The sequence below is a fragment of the Cnephaeus nilssonii genome (assembly GCF_951640355.1).
Source record: "Cnephaeus nilssonii genome assembly, chromosome: 16".
Lineage (NCBI taxonomy): Eukaryota > Metazoa > Chordata > Mammalia > Chiroptera > Vespertilionidae > Cnephaeus > Cnephaeus nilssonii.
In genome coordinates, this window is record NC_137087.1 from 28,879,303 (window position 1) to 28,899,953 (window position 20,651).

Consider the following 20,651-nt stretch of genomic DNA (forward strand, 5'->3'; position numbering starts at 1 on the left):
ATATACACCCACAGAACTTACTGTTTGTATTAATATGACTTTACTACCCAGCCTCTTTAACAGCATAACAATATTACTCCACTGCCTTCAACAATTTGTTTTCACTACTCCAGGATACCCTTGCCCAGGGAGTAAAAGTGGCAAATACATTTATTGTTTCAGGAACTTCCCATAAAACCCATCAAAATGATCTTCAAACTATTCAACTCCTCAACAGATAGCATCAGGTCACTGTTTATGCCCCCAAGACTCTTTGGACCCTTCACCTCAAAGTCTTCATCTTGCTATAGCAATGGATGATAAATTATTATATAAATGATATAAATTATTATTATCATTACCCTTACTTATTCCTAATCATACTCCCTTCCCATCCAGTGACCCACCTTAAACCAGACTCCACAATTTCATAAACATCCCAACTTTGCCATCTTTACTTAAGATTCTGGCAAGGTAGTATTCTCCCCTATCAGGTAAGAATAAACTTAGCTTTGTCTTATCAAAAGGCCATTTTAAAAAAAATGTATTTTTATTGATTTCAGAGAGGAAGGAAGAGGGAGAGAGATAGAAATATCAATGATGAGAGAGAATCATTGATTGGCTGCCTCCTGCACACACACCGCCCCCCACCCCGCAACTGGGGACCAAGCTCACATTCCCGGCATGTGCCCTTGACTGGAATCAAACCTGGGACCCTTCAGTCCGCAGGCTGATGCTCTATCCACTGAGCCAAACTGGCTAGGACCAAAAGGCCATTTTGATGATATTTGGGGAGAGTCAGTGCTTGGCAAATATATATATATATATATATATATATATATATATATATATATATATATATATATAAATACTGATAATTGGTGAAGCTGGGTGATAGGCATATGGTTTTATTATATTAGCCTCTCTATTTTTGTGTATGTTGGAAAAGATTAAAAAAAAAGCTAAAATCCTTGACTTAAAACCTAGCCTGGGCTAGAGGCCAAGGACAGGAGCTGCTGAGTGAGTGATGAGAGCTCAAGACACTGATAAGGAGACTGGAAAATGTGGCCTGGTACCAGCTTCCTATAGCCCTGTGGAATAATCTCCCTCAATTTGAGGAGTGTGAACATAAAATTCCCAACCCAATTCTTGACAATCTACAGCACAAGAAAGCATTCCTGCCCACTCAGTGGTACCAGCCCGACCTCGGGCTGTAACACTGTTCTTATGAGCAGATGATCCACTGTGGTGGTGTTCATTCTAGAGCTTGGAGAGTGTGAAGTGAGCCTTCCTCCACTGTGTTATTTCTCATGAGTAGAAAGAGGGTAGATAATGAACAGGTAAGACAAAGGGGATCCTTAGGGTGTGAAATACCATAGGAGCCATGCAGTGGGGAGAATCCTGGGGCCTGACTAGAAATCCAGACACCCCCATTAGCTCTTAATATCCCCAGATGTTTTGCCTGTCATTTCTTTCCTCATTTCCTTTGATGATCTTTAGTGTTCTTCTGAGCCTTCTCCCTGACCTAGTAGTTTTCCTCTACTTCTACTCCCAGACCTTCAGTGATTATAATGGGGGTTGGGTGGGAGGGAAATGTCATTTTAGTCCCTTTGACTTCTTCCCAGATAAACTTCATGAATGGTAGAATCATAGGTAGCCAGGCTAGCCCACAGAAGCCAAGTTACCCATAATGTAGCAGAAATCCAAGTCACTTTCAGTGGAAAACTGAGGCAAACAGTATGAGACAGTCCCATTCTGTTTCCAAAAATGGAAAGCAGTTTTCTGATTGGGTGATTGGGGCTTCTTAGAAATCCATAACTAGAACCCATAAGTCAACATTCTATAAAATGAGCCAATCTATGTCTATTAGTGTTGTAATAACGTTAACTCAAATTCTTAACCATTGGCCAGTTCTTTACCACTTTAATTAGTCATTTATTATGTTGATGTGATCACTGCCAAGATAGAGTTTTAACTTCTATATTTTCCCCTATATGTAGTTTTTCTCTTTTTTTCTTTCTTTTGCTTCCCCTTCTCTCCCTCCTTTCCACCCTCCATCTTTTGTCCCCTCTACTCTTTTCTTATAAAAATAGGCCATGCAACTTTATTTCTACATTTACCCCAAATACAGAATTTTAAGGCCACTCACCACACTAGGTCAAATGTGTTAATGGTAGAACTGAGGCAGCTTCCAGGCCCCAGAATTCCCCATCTGTACTTTTTCTTGTATTATGCTGCTCTCTAGGCTTTAGAGCTTTCAGCACTTTAGTTGTTAGATTAAAAGATCTAATGGGTGATATACATTTTATAATTTATCTTTCTTTGAAAACTGATTCTGGATATTCTATTTTTTTCTCTCTCTAAATTGACCATTTTTGATGAGTTTTGTAGTAGTAATTCATGTCCTGTTGGTTGAAAGTTACAATGTCATCCATTACTTTTTAATGATTTCTCGAGGACCAGTAAGACGTTAGTCATTTCTGGGCAAAGTCAAGCTCAGAGACAGCAGGCCCAGCAATGATAGGAGTTGAATCTCACATGGAGGGATTGACACCAAATATAGAATCACAGCAGCCCTGACTGTCCCAGAGCCAAGGGCATTCGGCTCTCTCTGGATGTGTGTAAACCACCTACACATGACAGCTCACAAGGTCCATCGAAAATGGAGCTAAGTCATCGTCTCAAGGAGGTGATAAGGGAAAGTTTTATACTAATATGCACTTAGTAACTAGAAATAGTTGCAGAGTGAGGCATTATGCTTTTGGAACTATAAATACATCTGCTCTTTTCAGTCTCAGTAAACAGTATTCCTTGTCCAAGCTTAGCAACGGATGGCTTTTGAGTTATTTTTTCAGTATGATTGGTGGCTGATAAATATTTTACTAAGGTTTGTTAGCCTTCATTTGTGAGCCCACTGGGGAAGGGCTGGGGGCAGAAGAGAGAAGCTCAAGGCAGAAGAGAAAAGGGAGGACAGCACTATAAGATTTTTCTCTATTGAGACTGAACAAAATAAACTTCCAAAGTGCTTCATATTTGGATTTTACCCAGCTTTCATCTAGCTAACTAGTACTGGCTTCATTAGCAACATGCTCTAAGCTAGGAGTTCTTCATTTTTCTTTTTCTTTTTCTCTCCTCCAAGTCATACAGGATGGATAGTGGCTGGGGTGTGGAATTTTCCCATCAGTGTGCCAGGGTGATGAGCAGTTCCCAGGGAAAATGCTGCAGCAACTCCACCCCTTAATCTCCACTGGAGATTGTGTTTAGGAATGCATGTGAGAGAATGATGCTATTGTAGGAAAAAACTTGGAATGGCTCAAATTGTTTAGAAATTGAACTATTCACAAATGTCAATATTTGACAAATGACTTGCAAGTTGCAACACACCTCACAGTTAATCATGTCATGTGAGGGTGTTGAAACAAGTGTTGAAGACTGTTGCTTGAATTAGTTAAATTAAATAGCCAGACTTTTTGTTCCTAGAGAATACCAGAAATCTTGCCTCTCCTTTTTTTAATCCTCACCCAAGGATATTTTTTCTATTGCTTCTTTAGAGAGTGAAAAGGAGGGAGGGAGTGGGGGGGCTGGGGGGGGGGGAGAGAAACATTAATATGAGAGAGACATTGGTTGCCTCCCACATGAGCCCCAGTTGGGGCCAGGATGGAACCTGCAACCAAGGTATGTTGCAGGAATCAAACCCATGACCCTTCCATGCGAGGGTTGACACTCTAACCATTGAATAACAATGGCCAGAGTTTGCCTCCCTCTCTTCTTAAGCTGTATCTTCTATATATACACACACACATGTATGTAACATATAATTGTATATGATATATAATATATACACATACACATATAGGTAAACCAGAAGTATAGATTAATGCTCCATTGAAATGAAAAGTATTACTATCTTCTATTGTGACTCTAAGGATAAGGAAACCAACAATAATTATTCCTAGATGCTTCAATGTAAATATCTGTGGCAGAGTAAAGAGGATCACAAATTTTTTTGATACCCCTCCCATTAAGAAGTGGGTCTATTATCCTGCCCTTGAATTGGAGCTGACTTGTATCTGTTTTGACCAATAAAGTATGGCAGAACTAACCTTAAAGTATGGCAGCCAAACCTTAAGTGAACTGGAAGCTTCTGCCTTGGTCTCTTGGAAGTCAGGTGCCATGTAAGAAGATAGATTACCCTGAGATCACTATGCTGTGAGAGGTTCAAGCCACGTGGAGAGGCCCTGAATGATGAGATGCTAGGTGGCGAGAGAGGTCAGGAGCATTGAGTTATTGGCTATGTGACTGAAGATGCCATAGCTTGGAAGGTGGTCCTTTAGTCCCACCTGACCCAGCTGCTGCCACATGGATCAGAGATGAACTTTTCCAGAATTCCTAACTTGCAAAATAAAATGGTTGTTTTAAGTCGTCAAGACAGTAAGTAACAAGAACAATGTCCATGGGTAGAGAATTTTAAAGAGATGCAGAATATCATGTTGTCAGCAAAGGCATTTATGTAAGGTGATTACCAGTTGAAATGCAGACCGATTTGCATGGACCAAAGCACTGACAGCATTTGTAAAGTGAATGCTATCAAGATTTAAAAACAGAGAAGTAGTAAATGAAACCACAGGAGGAAGAACAAACACTTAAAATAATCTTTGAATTATGGGGAGAAAAATACCCTTTACTCTTCATAGAACAGAAGAGGCTTTCCTGAGTGGGCCCAGGTATCTTGGCTGCTTCCTGCTTATGTGTGAGGCTGTTCTTCTTCAACTGGATGACTCATTTAATTGCAATTTGTGTTTGACTAGACCTTCTGTACCTTTGCTGGCAGGAGAAGGTGCTGAATAGGATAGAAATGTCACTCCCACCTTTAATTGATTTGTGCCTTTATACTGCTACCTCTTAACCCTGGGTTCCTCAATTTGCTACCTCTCTCCCTAGCCCCACCCCAAATATTTGCCCAAACCTTTGTTCTCATTTCTTCTCTTCCCACTGCTAAAGTAAAATAATTTCAAGTAGTCTAAGTTTTGCTATATTAAATAATCCTATATAATAAAAGCCTAATATGCTAAGTGTTTAGTCGTCCTGTTGGCTGTTCAACCAATCAAAGCGTAATATGCTAATGATATGCTAAGGCCACTAAACCACTCGCAATGACGTGCACTGACCACCAGGGGGCAGACAGTTGACAGGTCAACCAGTAATTACGATGTGCACTGACCACCAGGGGGCAGACGCTCCGACCAGTATGTTAGCTTGCTGCTGGGGTCTGGCCGATTGGGACTGAGTGAGATGGGACGGACATGCCCTGGAGCCCTCCCACGGTCCCTCTCCACCAGGGGGCAGACACATAGTAAGGAGCAGTGAGCAGGCCAGTGATAAGGAGTGAGGGGTCCCAGACTGCAAGAGGGTGCAGGCTGGGCTAAGGGACCCCACCCCCAGTGCGTGAATTTCATGCACCGGGCCTTTAGTTAATTAATACACTTCCCCGATTATATAAGCAAACTAGAAGCCCAGCATGCAAAATCGCGCAGCCCCGCCCACCCCCTCCCAGAGCTGCTGCTGCTCAGGTTTGTTTTGCTGCACAGCCACTGCTGCCACTGCAGGCCTCGCGAGCTCATCTGTGCCTGGCTGGTCCCCATTCCTCTCTCCCCAGTGTTGAGTATCTGAGCCATTGGCTACTCTGGACCTTTTGGCTCTTTTCCTTAGTAACAGCTTTTTCCTTCTGCCTCAATTCCTCTCCCAGCTCACGCCCTTCCCCCCGCCCCTCTCCCCATGGCGGGAGCACCTCTGCTCACCACATGGGACCCATGCTGCGCTCCTCGCCCCCGCCTGCCCGCGCCCATCCCCTGTGCCCTCTTTGCCCCATGGCCCCTGGGGAGCCGGCACCGCGGGACTCCCCCGAGTCCCAGAGTCCTGCCCTGTAGGGCCAGCGCAGCGGGACTCCCCTGATGCACCTCCTGGCCAAGTCCCTGTCAGCGCCCGAGGGGACACAGCGTCAAGTCCCCGCCCACCCACGTGCGCCTCGCAGTGCTCACAGCCCCGCCCACCCGAGTATGCCCCATCCATCCGCCCACAGGCCTTTTATGATATAAATAACTTGTGAATTGAATAAATGTATATATATTGTTTGCTTCAAGTTTTGAGAAGAACTGTATCCACAGAGCACCTATTCTACGAAATTAGATATGACAGCCAACATAATTTTTGTTAAAATATATATTATAAAAGGTCCAAAAAGTTGGATTTAATAGCATAAAATGTCAGATAAGAGAATATAGAATTTCATTGAATATATGCAAAGCTGGGACTTTGGGTTAATAAATCAATTGCTCTCCTGCTGGATGGCACAGATGTGGATCTTGAAACAGCAGTTGACTCCAACAATCTGAATATCCAGTGTGCTCTAGTTGCCAAAACCACTCACAATGATCTTGGGTCACCTCCAAGAGTATATATAATGTTAAAAAAAGGAGGTACAAATCCTGTTTCACTCTTCACTGAACAAAGCACACCTGAAGCAATAGTGTGGCAGCTGCACTTTAAGAGGACTTATCACACTTTATCCAGTACTACATGATCAAGAAGGATGTTGAAAGGCCTCTAAGTCATGCCGTGTGACATCTAGTACAAGAATGGACTATTAGGCCAGGAGACCAGAAGATGAGTTAGATTATTCTTTTTTTTTTTTAAATACATTTTTATTAATTTCAGAAAGGAAAAAAAGAGGTAGAGAGATAGAAACATTAGTGGTGCGAGAGAATCATTGATTAGCTGCCTCCTGCACGCTCCCCACTGGGGATCGAGCCCGCAACCTGGGCATGTGCCCTTGACCGGAATCGAACCTGGGACCCTTTAGTCCACAGGTCGACGCTCTACCCACTGAGCCAAACCGGCTAGGGCAAGTTAGATAATTCTTAGGGGCATTCAGCCACCAGTGGAGTAAGAAGAGGCAGGGGAGGGCTCAAGTGGATTCCCCCCCCCCCCCCCCCGCCCAAGAATTAGTAGAGTCCAATAAACGAATCTGTGAGGTGTGAATTTCTGATCTTTGAAGGTTTTAATCGGCAGTTAGGGCTTCTCATGGCACAAGTTTAGGTATTAAAAGAGAATTAGACCAGATAACTCCTGATGTTTCTAAGAATCACATCAATAGGAAGATGTATTTGGTTATCTTAAAATTAATTCAAACTGTAATGTTGACAATGAAATGTGGGTTTTTTCCCCAAGAAAATTTTTGTCTAAATAGAGTACTCTAGGTCAATAATTCTGCTTCCATGCCCCCATCCTGTGCTGATACGTGATTTTTGGACTGGAACACGCGGTGTTCCCCTGGTCAGGATGGTTCCTGGATTCTTTGTCCACCGGAGTCAAAGAATGAATCCACAGACTGAAGATGGTATAGCAAAGGTGGAGATTCATTGAAGAACAAGTACAGACTCCCAACTGGGGAGGGGGAAAAGAGTCCCACTGACTTTCTGTTTCCCTGGTTTATGAATGCTGCATGTCCCTGTGTCCTGATATCCCTTCTGATTGGTCAATATTCCCTTTTGAATTGGTTACTATAGTCACTCCTGAGGCCTTCCTCCCTCATTGTCCTCCTATTCCTTCTGTGTGTTTTGGCTACTCCCAGTTCCCTTGTCTTATGTAAATGTAACTGCTGCTGCTCCCTTGTGTTATGGAAATATACCTTCTCCCAGCTCTCTTGTCTTATGGAAATGTAACTTCTCCTAGTCTGAAGCCCTATGTTTTTTTCCATAAACCCCCAATTCTAAAAATTCCCTAAACCTGCCTACATTCCCCTAAAATTCCTATTTCAGTGCCATACATTGGTAACCAGTTAATCCCAGTGCTCTTTCTGATTAGACTGGACCACACCTCAGAGACAATGTTCTAGGCAGCCAGAACTATCAACCATGTTGGCATAACAGCATATTTGTTTGTTACCCTTGCAAAGCAAAGGAAGGCGTGTCTAATACAGATAAGCCTCATTACCTGAAGATCAGCTGTCTTGGAAAAAGCCCACCTAAAGTGAACCACTTAAAACAGGAGCTAGTGTTTTGAAATAAATAGAAAAAATAAGAGAGGAATAGAGCTTCACCTTGAAAACATGGAATTAAATCTTCACTCATTCATTTCATTCCACAAATATTTACTGAATATTTCAGCCCTCAAAGAGCACCCATTCTATTGGGAGAGGCCATTGTAACACAAATAGACAAACAACTATTAAATATCAGGTAGTGACAGGTTCCACAAAGAAAATCAAGTAGAATAAAGTGATGGGAGCTGCTAATTTAGGGAGTGTAGGCAGGAAAGTTTTCCCAGAGGAAGCACATGTGAGCAGGCCTGGGGGTGGTGTTCTCAGCAAAGGGAAGACCAAGTGCTAGGGATGGATCAGGTTCACCTGTTGTAACAACAGCAGGGAGACCAGTGTGGCTGGAGATAAGTTCAGAGTCGTCTCTAAGGCCAGAACACATAGGACCTGGTAGATCATGGTAAGTAGTAAGGACATTATAAAAATATTCTTAATTTATATTATGGATATATTTGTAATAATGTGTTAATTCTTAGATATAATAAAGAATAAATCATGCTCATTGCAAGGGATATATGTATAATTTTTCTGAAAAAAATAGTTAGCTAAAAATGTTAACTTGCATCTTACATTGGCTACTCACTGCATAATTATAAAAAGGTAACATTTAAAAATTAGGGGCTTCAACCCTGGCTGGTGTACTCAGTGGTTAGAGTGTTGGCCCATGCATCAAAGGGTCTTGTGTTGGATTCCCCATCAAAGGCATGTGAAAGGGAATATAAGACAATTGGGGGCTAGCAATCTGAATCTGTACCAGTAACCAGTATCCTAATGCACATTCTTGTTAGCCTATAATTAAGTCACTGCCCCTTCCTTAGGCAATAATCTGTTTTCATAAATACTCCCAGTTTACAAGGACCATAAACCAAGAATTTAACAGCTTAGCCAGAGGGGAGGTCACTGGCACCACCCAGGCCAGGCCTTTGGGTGTAACCTCACTTCCCCCATCCCAACCCACAGAGGGACTGCAAAGCCCACAAAAAGTCTGGAAGCCTGGTCCATATTTGGGGAGACAAACCAAGGGGGTAAATGGGAGAGACCCTCTGCATTTGGTACTCAGGCTTTGGAAACCAACTCCCCTGAGTCACCGTACTCGTACATCTGCACATAAAGGGTTTTTCCTAAATCTTCTGAGTACCTGTTGTGTGTTTTCTGGTCGCCTGGTAAATTCTGCAACACATGTACCTGGGTTGCAGGTTGATTCCCAGCCCAGTCGGGGTGAGTGCATGAGGCAACCAATGGATGTGTCTTCCTCACATGGATGTTTCTCTCTCTCTCTCTCTCTCTCTCTCTCTCTCTCTCTCTCTCCTCTCTTCCCTCCTCCCTCCCTCCCTCCCCTCCCCACTGCCCCTCTCCCTAAAAATCAGTAGAAAAAATATCCTCAGGTGAGGATTAACAACAAATGAAATTAAGGGCTTCATAAATTTTTCCAAGGTCCACTTTTAATCCTTTGATATTTAATTCATTCCCTTTACCAGTAGAAGTGACATATCACTATCCTTGTCAGTTTTTTTTTTTTCTATGTTTGTTATCACCAAAACCTACTTGTCACTGGTTTTGAATGTGATTCAAGCTGGTCTCCAACATCACTCCCATTGACTTCATGAAATCCTGCGTTTTTTACAAAAATTAAAATTTCACTCAATTTACATTGTATCTGCATTTTATTGTCAGATGTTTCAAAGAGATTGTCAGACAAAAGTGGATTTGCTTTTAGGGAAGGATGCATGATTAGAGACCAATATCATAACCAGGACTCCATCACATCTTAGCTTCCCTGGGCATCTTTGAGTCTTCAGGAGCTCAATATTGACCACTCCAATAATGAGGCCTCTCTAGTTATGGAGTCAGGTATTGGAGCTAGTGAGGGAAAGGATTGGAAGGCAGAGTTGGGGATAGTTTTCTTTATGGAAAATTATATTTCTAGGCAAAAGTTCTCTCTTTCCACAGGGAAGCCTGCTCATTCTCAAGGGTCCTGGCAGGAAGGTACAAGTCACTGTGTCCAGGCCAGTAGAGCAGGCCTCTGTTGACTTCCTGGCATTGTAAAGATTCTGGCTCCTTGCCACAGCATCTTGTAGAAAGTGATTTCTCAGAATTGAATGTTCCTCCAGGGATGTGTGAGTATTTTAAATCAAAGAGTTGTAAAATGAGCACAAAGCCATTCTGGGTAGAGCTCATTTTATTTTAAGAACAGCCCATCTACATTAAGTAAAGTTTTTATTTTTATTGTTATTTATGTAAATACTAAACCATTATGGGAAATAGAAAGAAAATATCATCTGTAAGTGTATTAGCCAAGCACAGCAGTTTGTTCATCCTGTTTCCAACTTTATGTTTATGTCTTCTTATCTATATACTAGAGGCCCAGTGCACAAAATTCATGCACTCGGCTGGGGGGGGGGTCCCTCAGCCCAGCCCGTGTCCTCTTGCAGTCTGGGAGCCCTCAGGGAATGTCTAACTGATGGCTTAGGCCTGTTCCCCATGGGCCTAAGCTGTTAGTCGGACATCCTTAGTGCTGCCACGGAGGCGGGAGAGGCTCCTACCACTGTGCTTGCCAGCCATGAGCCTGGCTTCTGGTTGAGCAGGCCTCCCCCTGTGAGAGTGCACTGACCACCAGGGGGCAGCTCCTGCATTGAGCGTCTGCCCCCGAGTGGTCAGTGCACATCATAGCAAGCAGTTGAGTTGCATTAGCATATCATTAGCATATTATGCTTTGATTGGTTGAATGGATGACTGGTTGACTTTACTTAGCATATTAGGCTTTTATTATATAAGATAGGATATAAAAGCCTAATGTGCACATTGTCCCCTTGGGAGTTCAACTGGGAGACCAGGAGTTCGATTGCTCACTATGATGTGCTCTGACCACCAGGGGGCAGAACGAAGGAAGGCCCTGGCTGGCAGCCGGGGAAGGGAGGCCTGGCTGGCAGCCAGAAGGCCCCCATCAGCCTTGATCACCGGCCAGGCTTAGAGACACTACCCGTGCAAGAATTTTGTGCACCAGGCCTCTAGTTTATTGTTATAACAATGAAAGTGATGATAATAGCATTTACTGACCTTTTGTTGTTGTTGTTTTCAGTCATGTAATTTACTCTTCATTAGAATCCATGACATAGGTTATTTTTTATTTATTTATTTTTTAAAATATATTTTTATTGATTTCAGAGAGGAAGGGAGAGGAAGAGAGAGATAGAAACATCAATGATGAGAGGGAATCATTGACTGGCTGCCTCCTGCACACCCCCTACTGGGGACTGAGCCCACAACCTGGGCATGTGCCCTTGGCAGGAATCGAACCCAGGACCCTTGAGTCCACAGGCCAACACTCTATACACTGAGCCAAACCAGCTAAGGCCATGACATAGGTTATTATTATCTCCACTTAACAGAAGAGAAAACTTGGGTTATCGGAAACCATGGAGTGGTTATCGGAATTCAAACTACTAGCAAGTGGTGGGTCTTAAACCCTGGCAACCCTATAAATTTCCTTCTTGATCACTATGTCATTGGTTTAGATTTTGCATAAGGCAATTCAATACATTAGAATAAAAAAGTTTTCAATTACAATAAAGAGGCTATTATTAAATCTGAAATTTAGTTTGGTTTTAGGAGTACTGATAAAGTAAAACATATAACATTTAACATGTTAGTGAATTAACCATATTTAAATCTATTGCTTTCATTTTCCCCTAATTCTACTTACAATTTCAAAATAGAGTTATATGTAATATATACAGATTATATATTATACTAGAAGCCCGTTGCACGAAGTTTCGTGCAATAGACTTTTCCTTCACCTGGCTGCCGGCACCAGTTATCCGCCAGCAGCAGTTTTCCTCTGGCCACCCGCCGATCAGAGCGCCTCCCGCCAGCACGATCGGCCACCCCGAGAGGAACTCCGATCGGGAGGCGCTCCGATCGGGCGGGTGGCCAGAGGAAAACTGCTGCTGGCGGAAAACTGGTGCCAGCAGCCACGCAATCGGCCACCCCGAGTTCCGCCACCAGCGTCTTCCGCAGCGCCGGCCTAAGCAGCGCCGGCCGTTTAAGCCGGCGGGAGGAGCGGGGGTCGGGGACTCGCGAGTCCCTGCCCCCCGCTCCTACCGCCAGCCAATCGGCCACCCTGAGTCCCGCCCCCCGCGCCTCCAGCTGGCCCAATCGTGGGCATAGCGGAGTGATGGTAATTTGCATATTACCATTTTATTAGGTATGATATTTGCACACATATATACATACAATGCACAATTACTCTAAAACATTATGACGACAAGACTGTGTCTGTCTTATTTATAGCTATTGACTAGTGACAAGCATATGGCATCATCTTTTCATTCATTTGTTCAATGAATAATTATACCAGTTAATCTGTTTTGCATTTTTTCTCTGATATACTTAGGAACCCTTTTCTCAAAATTCCTAGTTCAAAGTAATGTTAACATATTTAACAAAATGTTTGGTCTTCAATGAGTTTGAGAAATATTTATTAAAAAACAATGAAATACATTTCTTTGTTGCCTGATGTGCAATACAAATTTATAAGATACATCCTTTCAAAAACTTATTTCTGACCATGTAACTCTTTTTTCCTTTCCTTTTCTTGGGTCATATGGGAGACTAGAAATTTTTACTGAAGACACTTTGGGAAACACTGGTCTAGAACTTACTTCTTCCAGAACTCCAATATTGGTTTCTCTGCTTCTCTTTTTGAACTCACCTTGAACTACTGTTTAGTCATACAGGGTCTTTAAAATAGCCAGATGTTGTATGATTATTCATTCATGAGTTCTGTTCTGTTCCAAGTTGAATAGTTCAAATTATAAAAACAAAATAAAAGAAGGCCTTGGACACTATAAAAAATAATGTCTAAACCTGATTTAATATGAAAACAAATAATGTTGGAAGAGATGATGGAGAAATAAAATTAAATGGTTGATTATTTTTTGCATATTGCCAAATAACTGTTTTCCTGGGACTTTAAAAAAAAAAAGGTAATGAGCTATATCAACAAATTATTTTCATTGAATATGAATACTACCTAAACTCTACTTTTGTTTTATACCAGCCATGAGCTGCTGAGAATTCTTATTTCTTTTCTATGGGCATTATTGAATACTGCATTTATTATTTTTTAATATATTGATCTTGATTTCAGAGAGGACAGCACAGGGAGAGAGAAACATGATGAGAGAGAATTATTGATCAGCTCCCTCCTGCATGCCCCCAACTGGGGATGGAGCCCGCAACCCAGGCATGTGCCCTGACCGGGAATCAAAACTGTGACCTCCTGGTACTAAACCACTGAGCGACACTGGCTGAGCTATTATTTTATTTTTTATTGATTAATGAGAGAGAGAGAGAGAGAGAGAGAGAGAGAGAGAGAGAGAGAGATTTGTTGTTCCACTTATTGATGCATTCATTGCTTGCTTCTTGCATGTGCCCTGATCAGAGATCAAATCTGCAACCTTGGCGTATGGGGACAACACTCTAACCAACTGAGCTCCCTGGCAGGCCAGGGCTGCATTTATTTTATGTAGTTGTTATTTCATGCTATATTCAAAGGGATCACATTATTTTATGTACTTGTCTAAGTCCTGTTTCAAAGTTAAAAGCCGTTTTCCATTCCAGATGGGCCACTGAAAATGCTTAAATGAGAAAAGTATGGTCTTTCTCGGCATTAGGACATTTGGAATCAGTTCCATAGGCAACGAGTAAAAAGAATTTCTGAAAACTGGCTACCTTTGAATCTTTAAAGCCAAGAAGATTGAATATAGACTTACCTTTTATCAGCTTCAATAAAATAGAAAGAACCAACCTTGGTTATGGCTAAATAATGAATACACATACATTGTTGAACCTAGCTCATATGAGGCTGGCGGCTGTCTATAGTATTTTTAATCATTCAAGGGATGAATGTTTCTAAACTTATTTAGTTAATAGAGTTCAGGTCTAAGACCATTTAGGTTTTTAGTCAGCTCCTTTTTAAAAGATTCCAAGAGAGAAAAGTAAAATTGCAAAGGACCTTAAATTAAACCTGCTTTTCTTTGAAAACTCAATTTTGATTTTTCAGAGTATAAGTTGAAACAGCTGAGAACACGGCTCTCATACAAATGTAGGCACACATCAGAGATCTACTTATGTATTAATGAGAGAACCTGTAAGATGGTGATGCCCTTGGTTCCAGGAGCATTTTGAGGATCTGAATATTTACCAGTATTTGGAAAGAATGTTAGTATCAGATTGTTAGGTTAGATGCAAAATTGGTTAAAGGTGTACACGGCAATAAAACCATACCATCGAGGTTCTTTTCCTCCCTACGGATTGGACAAAAAGTGCAAGTGAACAGGTAACTCCAAAGTGTTTGGGATCTAACCTACCGTGAATAGCAAAGTCAAACACAAGTGCATTTTCTCAGAGAATTAAGGGGTCCTTGGGGTGGGCCTCTGAAACGACGTCTCAGTGTGATACTGAAAATTCATGCTTTTGCCCTTATTACCAAATTTGGGGTAATTTTCTAAGTCTCCGAAAGTAAAAATTTGATGGTATTTGTTGTTGTTATAAATTAAAACTCATCTGCCTATACAGTTTGGACTAAAAACCACCATCTCAACTGGTCCTGGGAGTGGAGAGTTTAAAAAGTGGGGGAAGGGGTCTTCCTAATTCGAAATAAGTCTTTCACAGATGACTGTTCATTCCCCATCAAGGTCAAGCTGGCAGGAGAAATGAACAAAGGAAAGCGGGCAGGACAAACATCCCCAGGGGGAAGCGAGTGGGAGCTCACGGCCTTCCTTTCATTAAACTGGGCTGCTTTTGTTTAAAGGGGTAGCTTTTGTGGGTGCTATTTTTCATCTTTTGTGAAGGTGCTTGGGAGCGGAGCTCCGAGGGCTGCTCTGGGCGTGGGAAGCCCCACCTCCTGCACGGTCCCTCTCAGTCACCCGCTAATGCCTGGAATGAATTCTCCACTCGCCCTTCGTGGGCTCATTCACAGCTCTGTCCTCCGGGGCTAGGTGCTTCCTCTCACGGACTGAAATAACAGAGTGCAGACAGATCGGGGGTGATGCGGGGAGCCCTCCTCCTCCTTTTTCCTGGGCAATACATATAAAACAACACACACACACACACACACACACACACACACAATACTAGTAAAACAAAAACAGCAGCCATCTCCCCTCCTCCTTCTCGTCCCCTCCCCCTTCTCGTTCCCTCCCGGCTTTTTCTGAACGATGGATGAATCTCTGCGAGCTTCCATCTCCAGAGGGGGTAGCTCTGTAAAACTGGTTAGAGCCGTCTGCCAGAAAGCAAGTCCCCCGCGGGGTTCGGCACTAGGCAGAAACAGTTGGGCTTTCCTATTGCCAGCTCCGGGGGTGGCTGGCACCGACAGGCTTGGATTAAACGCGGCGCGGGGCTGCCGAGGTTGGGGTCGCGCTCTAACTCTCCAGGTGCTCCCTGCGGGGATCCCGGGGGGGCCCGGAGTCCCGCTCCACCGCGCACCGCGCACCCCGCCCCGCCCAGCGCTGTGCCCGCAGCCTCGGGGGCTGCCGGGCTTTGTGGTTCGCAGTGAGGCTGGGCCCCTGCTGGGGGTGTCGTTACGAGCATGTGCAGACAGCAGCCCAAGGTAGAGCTGGCGTGCCGGGCGAGCCCTGAGATTTGCCTTGCAATGCCATGTTTGTGTATGTGCTCTAACTCCCGGAGAGCGACCAGGGAGGCGGCTCCCCCGCTGGACTTGGCTGATGTTTTCTTGTTTCTGTTTCAGCCTTCAGGATAATTCCTTCAGCAGCTCCGCTGTAACCGAGTAAGTGATTCTTTCCTAAAACAAGACTTGCATGCCTTTCTCTGGAAGCAACTATCATGAACGTACCCTCTACTGTCCCCAGCCACTCTTCCTATTAGATACGTTGTTTCCTATCATCTGGGGCTGGAAAGACCAGGAGACTTGCCGACTGATGGGGCCCAGAAATCTTATGCAGGTTGAAATCAGCCTTTTAGCAGCTGCGGGAGAGATATTAAAACAAGCTGATGCTCGCTGGAGCTCAATGCACCAAGATATGTGTTCTTGGAGCTCAGATTAAAAAAAAAAATCTATTTGACATGTCATAAAGGAAGCTCTGTTGTATTTTGCCAACATTGGTGTCAGTTTTCATGGAATACACTGTATATATTTACAGCAAATAGAAGACGGATGTAAAATGACTTGAGTTGAATTCCAGCATGTGATAAACAGGCTAAACTTATCCTAACCTCTCTTGTCTACAGATTCTTAAGACACAGTGAACTTTTCTTGCAGGCCCTTTGTCATTTTTGTCTTCTGACCTCAAAGATCTGGCTATAGGAGGAAAGAGTCATTTTGTCCTACAGTTAGAGTGTTCATTGGGAGGGCTAAAACCATTTAAACATGGAATGAAGGAGTGTAATATTTTACTCAAGGTCAGCAGACACAGTATTTTTTAATTAAATATTTATAGTTCATGATGTAAATTTTTGTCATCTCTTCCTGAATATGTTTGCCTAATACTGTACATATATGTTAAGAATTGAGAGCATATTATGCTAACACCACATGTAATTTATTTGTAATTTACATATATACATATATGTAAGGATATTTATACTTTAACAATTTTTATCTAGGCTAACTCATGCTATTTACTTCTGGGACTTTTTGGTAGGAGTCACTGTCACAGCTTTTTAGGAAAAAGGGGTGTATAAGGTGTTATACTCAACTACAACAAGAAAATGCTGCAAGTTTAATAGAGAAAGCCCAGTAACTTGGGAGCTGTTTGCTGAAGTTTCCTAACAGGCAGATAAATGTGGGAATAGATATTTTGTGAGTATCAAGTCTTACTACTGTCGTAACTTGGAGATGGAAGGTAGGATTCAACAGGACTTCCGAGGCCCTCTTATTTCCCTCATTCTTTTGTTTCTCTGGAATTGCTACTCTCTTAGTGTCGTGCTTTGGGCTCACTTAAGTGGAGTTATTTTTAAAAACACCCCCCCCCCCCTGCGGGTTGGCTTTATTTAGAAGATGCAATATAATGTACTCATTGTAACTTATAACTTGTTAATGAGATTGCTTGGTAGTCGTGTGCAACTTTGCACTTTCTAAAAGCCTGGACGTGGGGGAAGATGCCTGCCCAAGTCTGCTGGCCAATGATGAGGTGGGGACTTCCTGGTTCAGGTGCACAGGTACTGCTCTCCTCCCTCTGCTGTTTACAAGCACCAGGTGCTTTCTGGGCCTGATTCTCCTAAGCCCTGTGTGGCCACATCCCCAGAGTCAGCCACAGGCCTAACAGCTTCAAAATGGAGACACTTAGTTCCAAATGTCACATGGACAATTTTTTGTGTGAGTGTGTGTGTGTAAAGGTTTTATAGTTAAATGCTGGGGAAAGACTGGTACCTTGTCTTTGGCCACTCCCCAAGGAATTCTGATTGCATAAGATTCTGTTGTTGTTTTCAGAAAAGAAATAGTGGTTTATTTTTAAAAAGCACTGAGTGACAATTAGAATGCCATCTGGCTGATCTAAAAATCTAAGGAGCATATTTAAAACATATCAAAAGCTTCATAGGTGCAACACAGCATGGACTAGGGTCGTTTAAAACTAGTGGTTGTTTAATATAATGTTTTCTCCTCCCCTCAGTAGTACAAACCACTTTCCTTGGTTCTTTGGGCAAGACCCCAAAGCCAGCAGGGCCAGGATGCACTGTCCTGAGACATAGACATAGCAGATGCCCAGGAAATGTTGGGGTATGGTCTTGGCATCCATAGAGGAGGTGCTTGCCTTTCTTATATGTTGTTTTGGATACAAGACAAATTCCTCTTCCTCCTGTCCCCACCCCACTCCTACTTCTCCCTACCCACACTCATGTATTTTCTTTAGTGCCTGAAATTCCACCTACAGATGATTTCTTTTGGTTTAAGGCCTCTGGTGATGACACTTATTAAAATGGAAATTAAGAAGTCTGTGCCCCTGGGAGGTAGTTTCAAGTTGTCATTATTACTTGAATATAAATTATGTTATCAGATAGTCTAGCCTACTAGGGTTCTGCTTGGCCAGTTGGGGGATGGGGGGTATAAGAGTCCAAGGGAAGGGGAATTGGGAGGGACTCAAAGACAGATTTTATTCTCTTCTCAGTTTTTCCCAGGCCTGGCTTCGTCTGTGCAGCTGTGGACCAAGTCACTTTCTTTTTCTACCCAATCTTCCAAGATCAGAATGGCCTTGGCCTTCCCTTGTATCTGCAGTGCTCTTTCATCTGTTATTTTTCCATGGACATTTCTTAGGTTGTCCTGGCGGACCTGCTATTTGAAATGAAGCTTGGCCAGCATGGAATTCTGATTTAGTTATCAGTGAATTAGTTATCATCTGAAACAGTGCTTTTCTAAACCAACTAATCATCCATATCAACTGTGGAAGGAGGTTGGGGCTTGTGAAAAATCCAACTTCCCAGGATTTATCTCAAAGTGGAAACCTAGAATGAGTGATTGTGTTGGAGTCAGCTCAGAGCTGGTCTGGGGTTGTAAACCGTTAGGTCTTTGTTAAACTTTTTAGAAGCATACTAGTTAGGGAGAGGGAAGGGCAATCTGCTTTTAAAATACACATTCCTGGGCCCCACCCTCAGAGAGTTGATCTGAGGGTGGTGTGGGGTTGGGGTGGGGGTGAGACCAGAGCCTGCTCTTTCAACCAGGCACTCCCGGTGGTGCTAATGCAAGTGGTGCTGGGACACACTGAGAAATCCCACAGGATTGCAGGCTGTAACCTCTGCAACTTTGCCTTCAGGTACTTCAAGGTGAGTGACAGTCCCCTTCCTGGCATGACTAGACTACATTTTATCTAATAACCAACCTGAGGCCTCTCTTCTTATTTACCACAAGTCAAACAAGAGAACCTTTTAGGGGCACTTCTTTCACCACCATTATTCTAAGTAACAAGTTGTTCTCCCTCTCTTGTGAGTCTCTGGGAATGTAGACTGAAGAGAGGATTTGGTGGGCTCAGAGGGGTGGAGCAGTCACTACTGTCCACACTGGAACCCTGGGCAATTCCTTAGCCTCTTGTGTGAAGGTAATTTTTATTGCACAGCATTGTCAGGCTTCATTGAGATAATGTAAAAGGGAAAGTGAGCTGCGAAGAACCATATGCTTTTTCTTGTTTGAGGTTGATAAAGGGAGTAAAAGTCTGAACAGAGAAAAAGGTAACAACCCTGGGCATTTCACAAAGAAATAATGGAAAGGACAAATTATTATCCACGTATTGTCTAGGCAACCACAAATCAAGAACTCTGGGACTTAAAATCTAGTTGATGTCTCAAAGGAAGTTGTTTAATAGAAGTGTTGCTCACTTTTATTTTATTTTTTTTACTACAAACAACAGTAGGAAAAACATTTTATATTGCAATCCAGCACCCACATATGTACAAGATTTATTTAAACAAGTTTCATGAAAAAACACTTAACTCTTACTATAGTGACATTTTCTATTCTGTTTCTCTAACAATAACAGCAAACCGCTGGTAGCTGCTATGTAATTTTAAGACCCCCTAATTCACAACTTACAGTTTTAAAAACATTATACAAGAAGATACCTATTGTGAATATTGAAGAAGGACATCATTAAAGAGATTGATCTTTTAATTCCTGTATTGGGCTGTAATGTAAAAGAGAGTGCCAGGCCCAAGACCTGTTAGGCACTTGGTCAGAATTGACTTTCTTCCAGGAGTGGGGATATCTGGATCTGAGTTCCCACCATAGAACCCAGTTTTATAATTGGGTTAGTATTGTACATTGCAGTGGCTGCTGGGCAAGGAATCAGTAGAACAATCAGAAAGGAGATATTAGCCGAAACTGGTTTGGCTCAGTGGGTAGAGCGTTGGCCTGCGGACTGAAAGGTCCTGGGTTTGATTCCGGTCAAGGGCATGTACCTTGGTTGTGGGCACATCCCCAGTGGGGGGTGTGCAGGAGGCAGCTGGTCGATGTTTCTCTCTCATCGATGTTTCTAGCTCTCTATCCCTCTCCCTTCCTCTCTGTAAAAAAATCAATAAAATATATTTAATAAAAAAAAAAAAGAAAAGAAAACGAAAAAAAAAAACAAGGAAGGAGATATTAATTAAGTAGAACTTGACAGTCTTCATCAAAGCAAATGAAAACCCAACTGAACTACAAGAGTTTGTGTATGTGTGCCATATAAGCCAGTAGGGAGATCTGTTGCATTGCTGTGAGCAAGGAATTGTGTTTCCTTGAGTGGCAACTGAAGTGGTTCAGTAGGCCTTAGAATGGGATCAGCTAATTAGGTCTGGCCTCATACCTCCGAAAGCAGCTGCAACTTTGTATGTGCTGGTGCTGAATTTCCATTTTTAACCAATTGTACTTTGAGAAGAAAGGTTAACACATCTAATGGGGGGGAATAAGTTCTTGCCAAGTTCCCAAACAATAGATATTGTTGAGCTCTAGGGTTGAACCTGTGGTTGAACCCTAATTCTTTGGAAGCAACAATTCTAGATTTCTGTTCTTCATTGATTTTTCTACTTAGCTAGGTAATTTTAATTGGGAAACATTTTTATTTGCATTACAGAGCTTAGATGATGGAGAAGA

General features: G+C 42.6%; 1 protein-coding gene across 8 annotated transcripts in view; it reads left to right on the plus strand.

Moving 5' to 3' along the window:
• FAM13C (family with sequence similarity 13 member C) overlaps positions 1-20,651 on the plus strand; it is a 277,891-nt gene that overhangs the window by 138,334 nt on the left and 118,906 nt on the right. For 4 of the 8 annotated variants that reach the window (XR_013814709.1, XM_079793124.1, XM_079793126.1 and 1 more), the window contains exon 1: positions 15,714-15,863. Coding sequence is in view for 3 of the 8 variants with exons in the window: in XM_079793124.1 (XP_079649250.1) it covers positions 15,802-15,863 (62 nt within the window). In the remaining 5 variants the exon portion in view is untranslated. The other 4 variants (XM_079793128.1, XM_079793132.1, XM_079793130.1 and 1 more) reach the window with 4 other exon arrangements.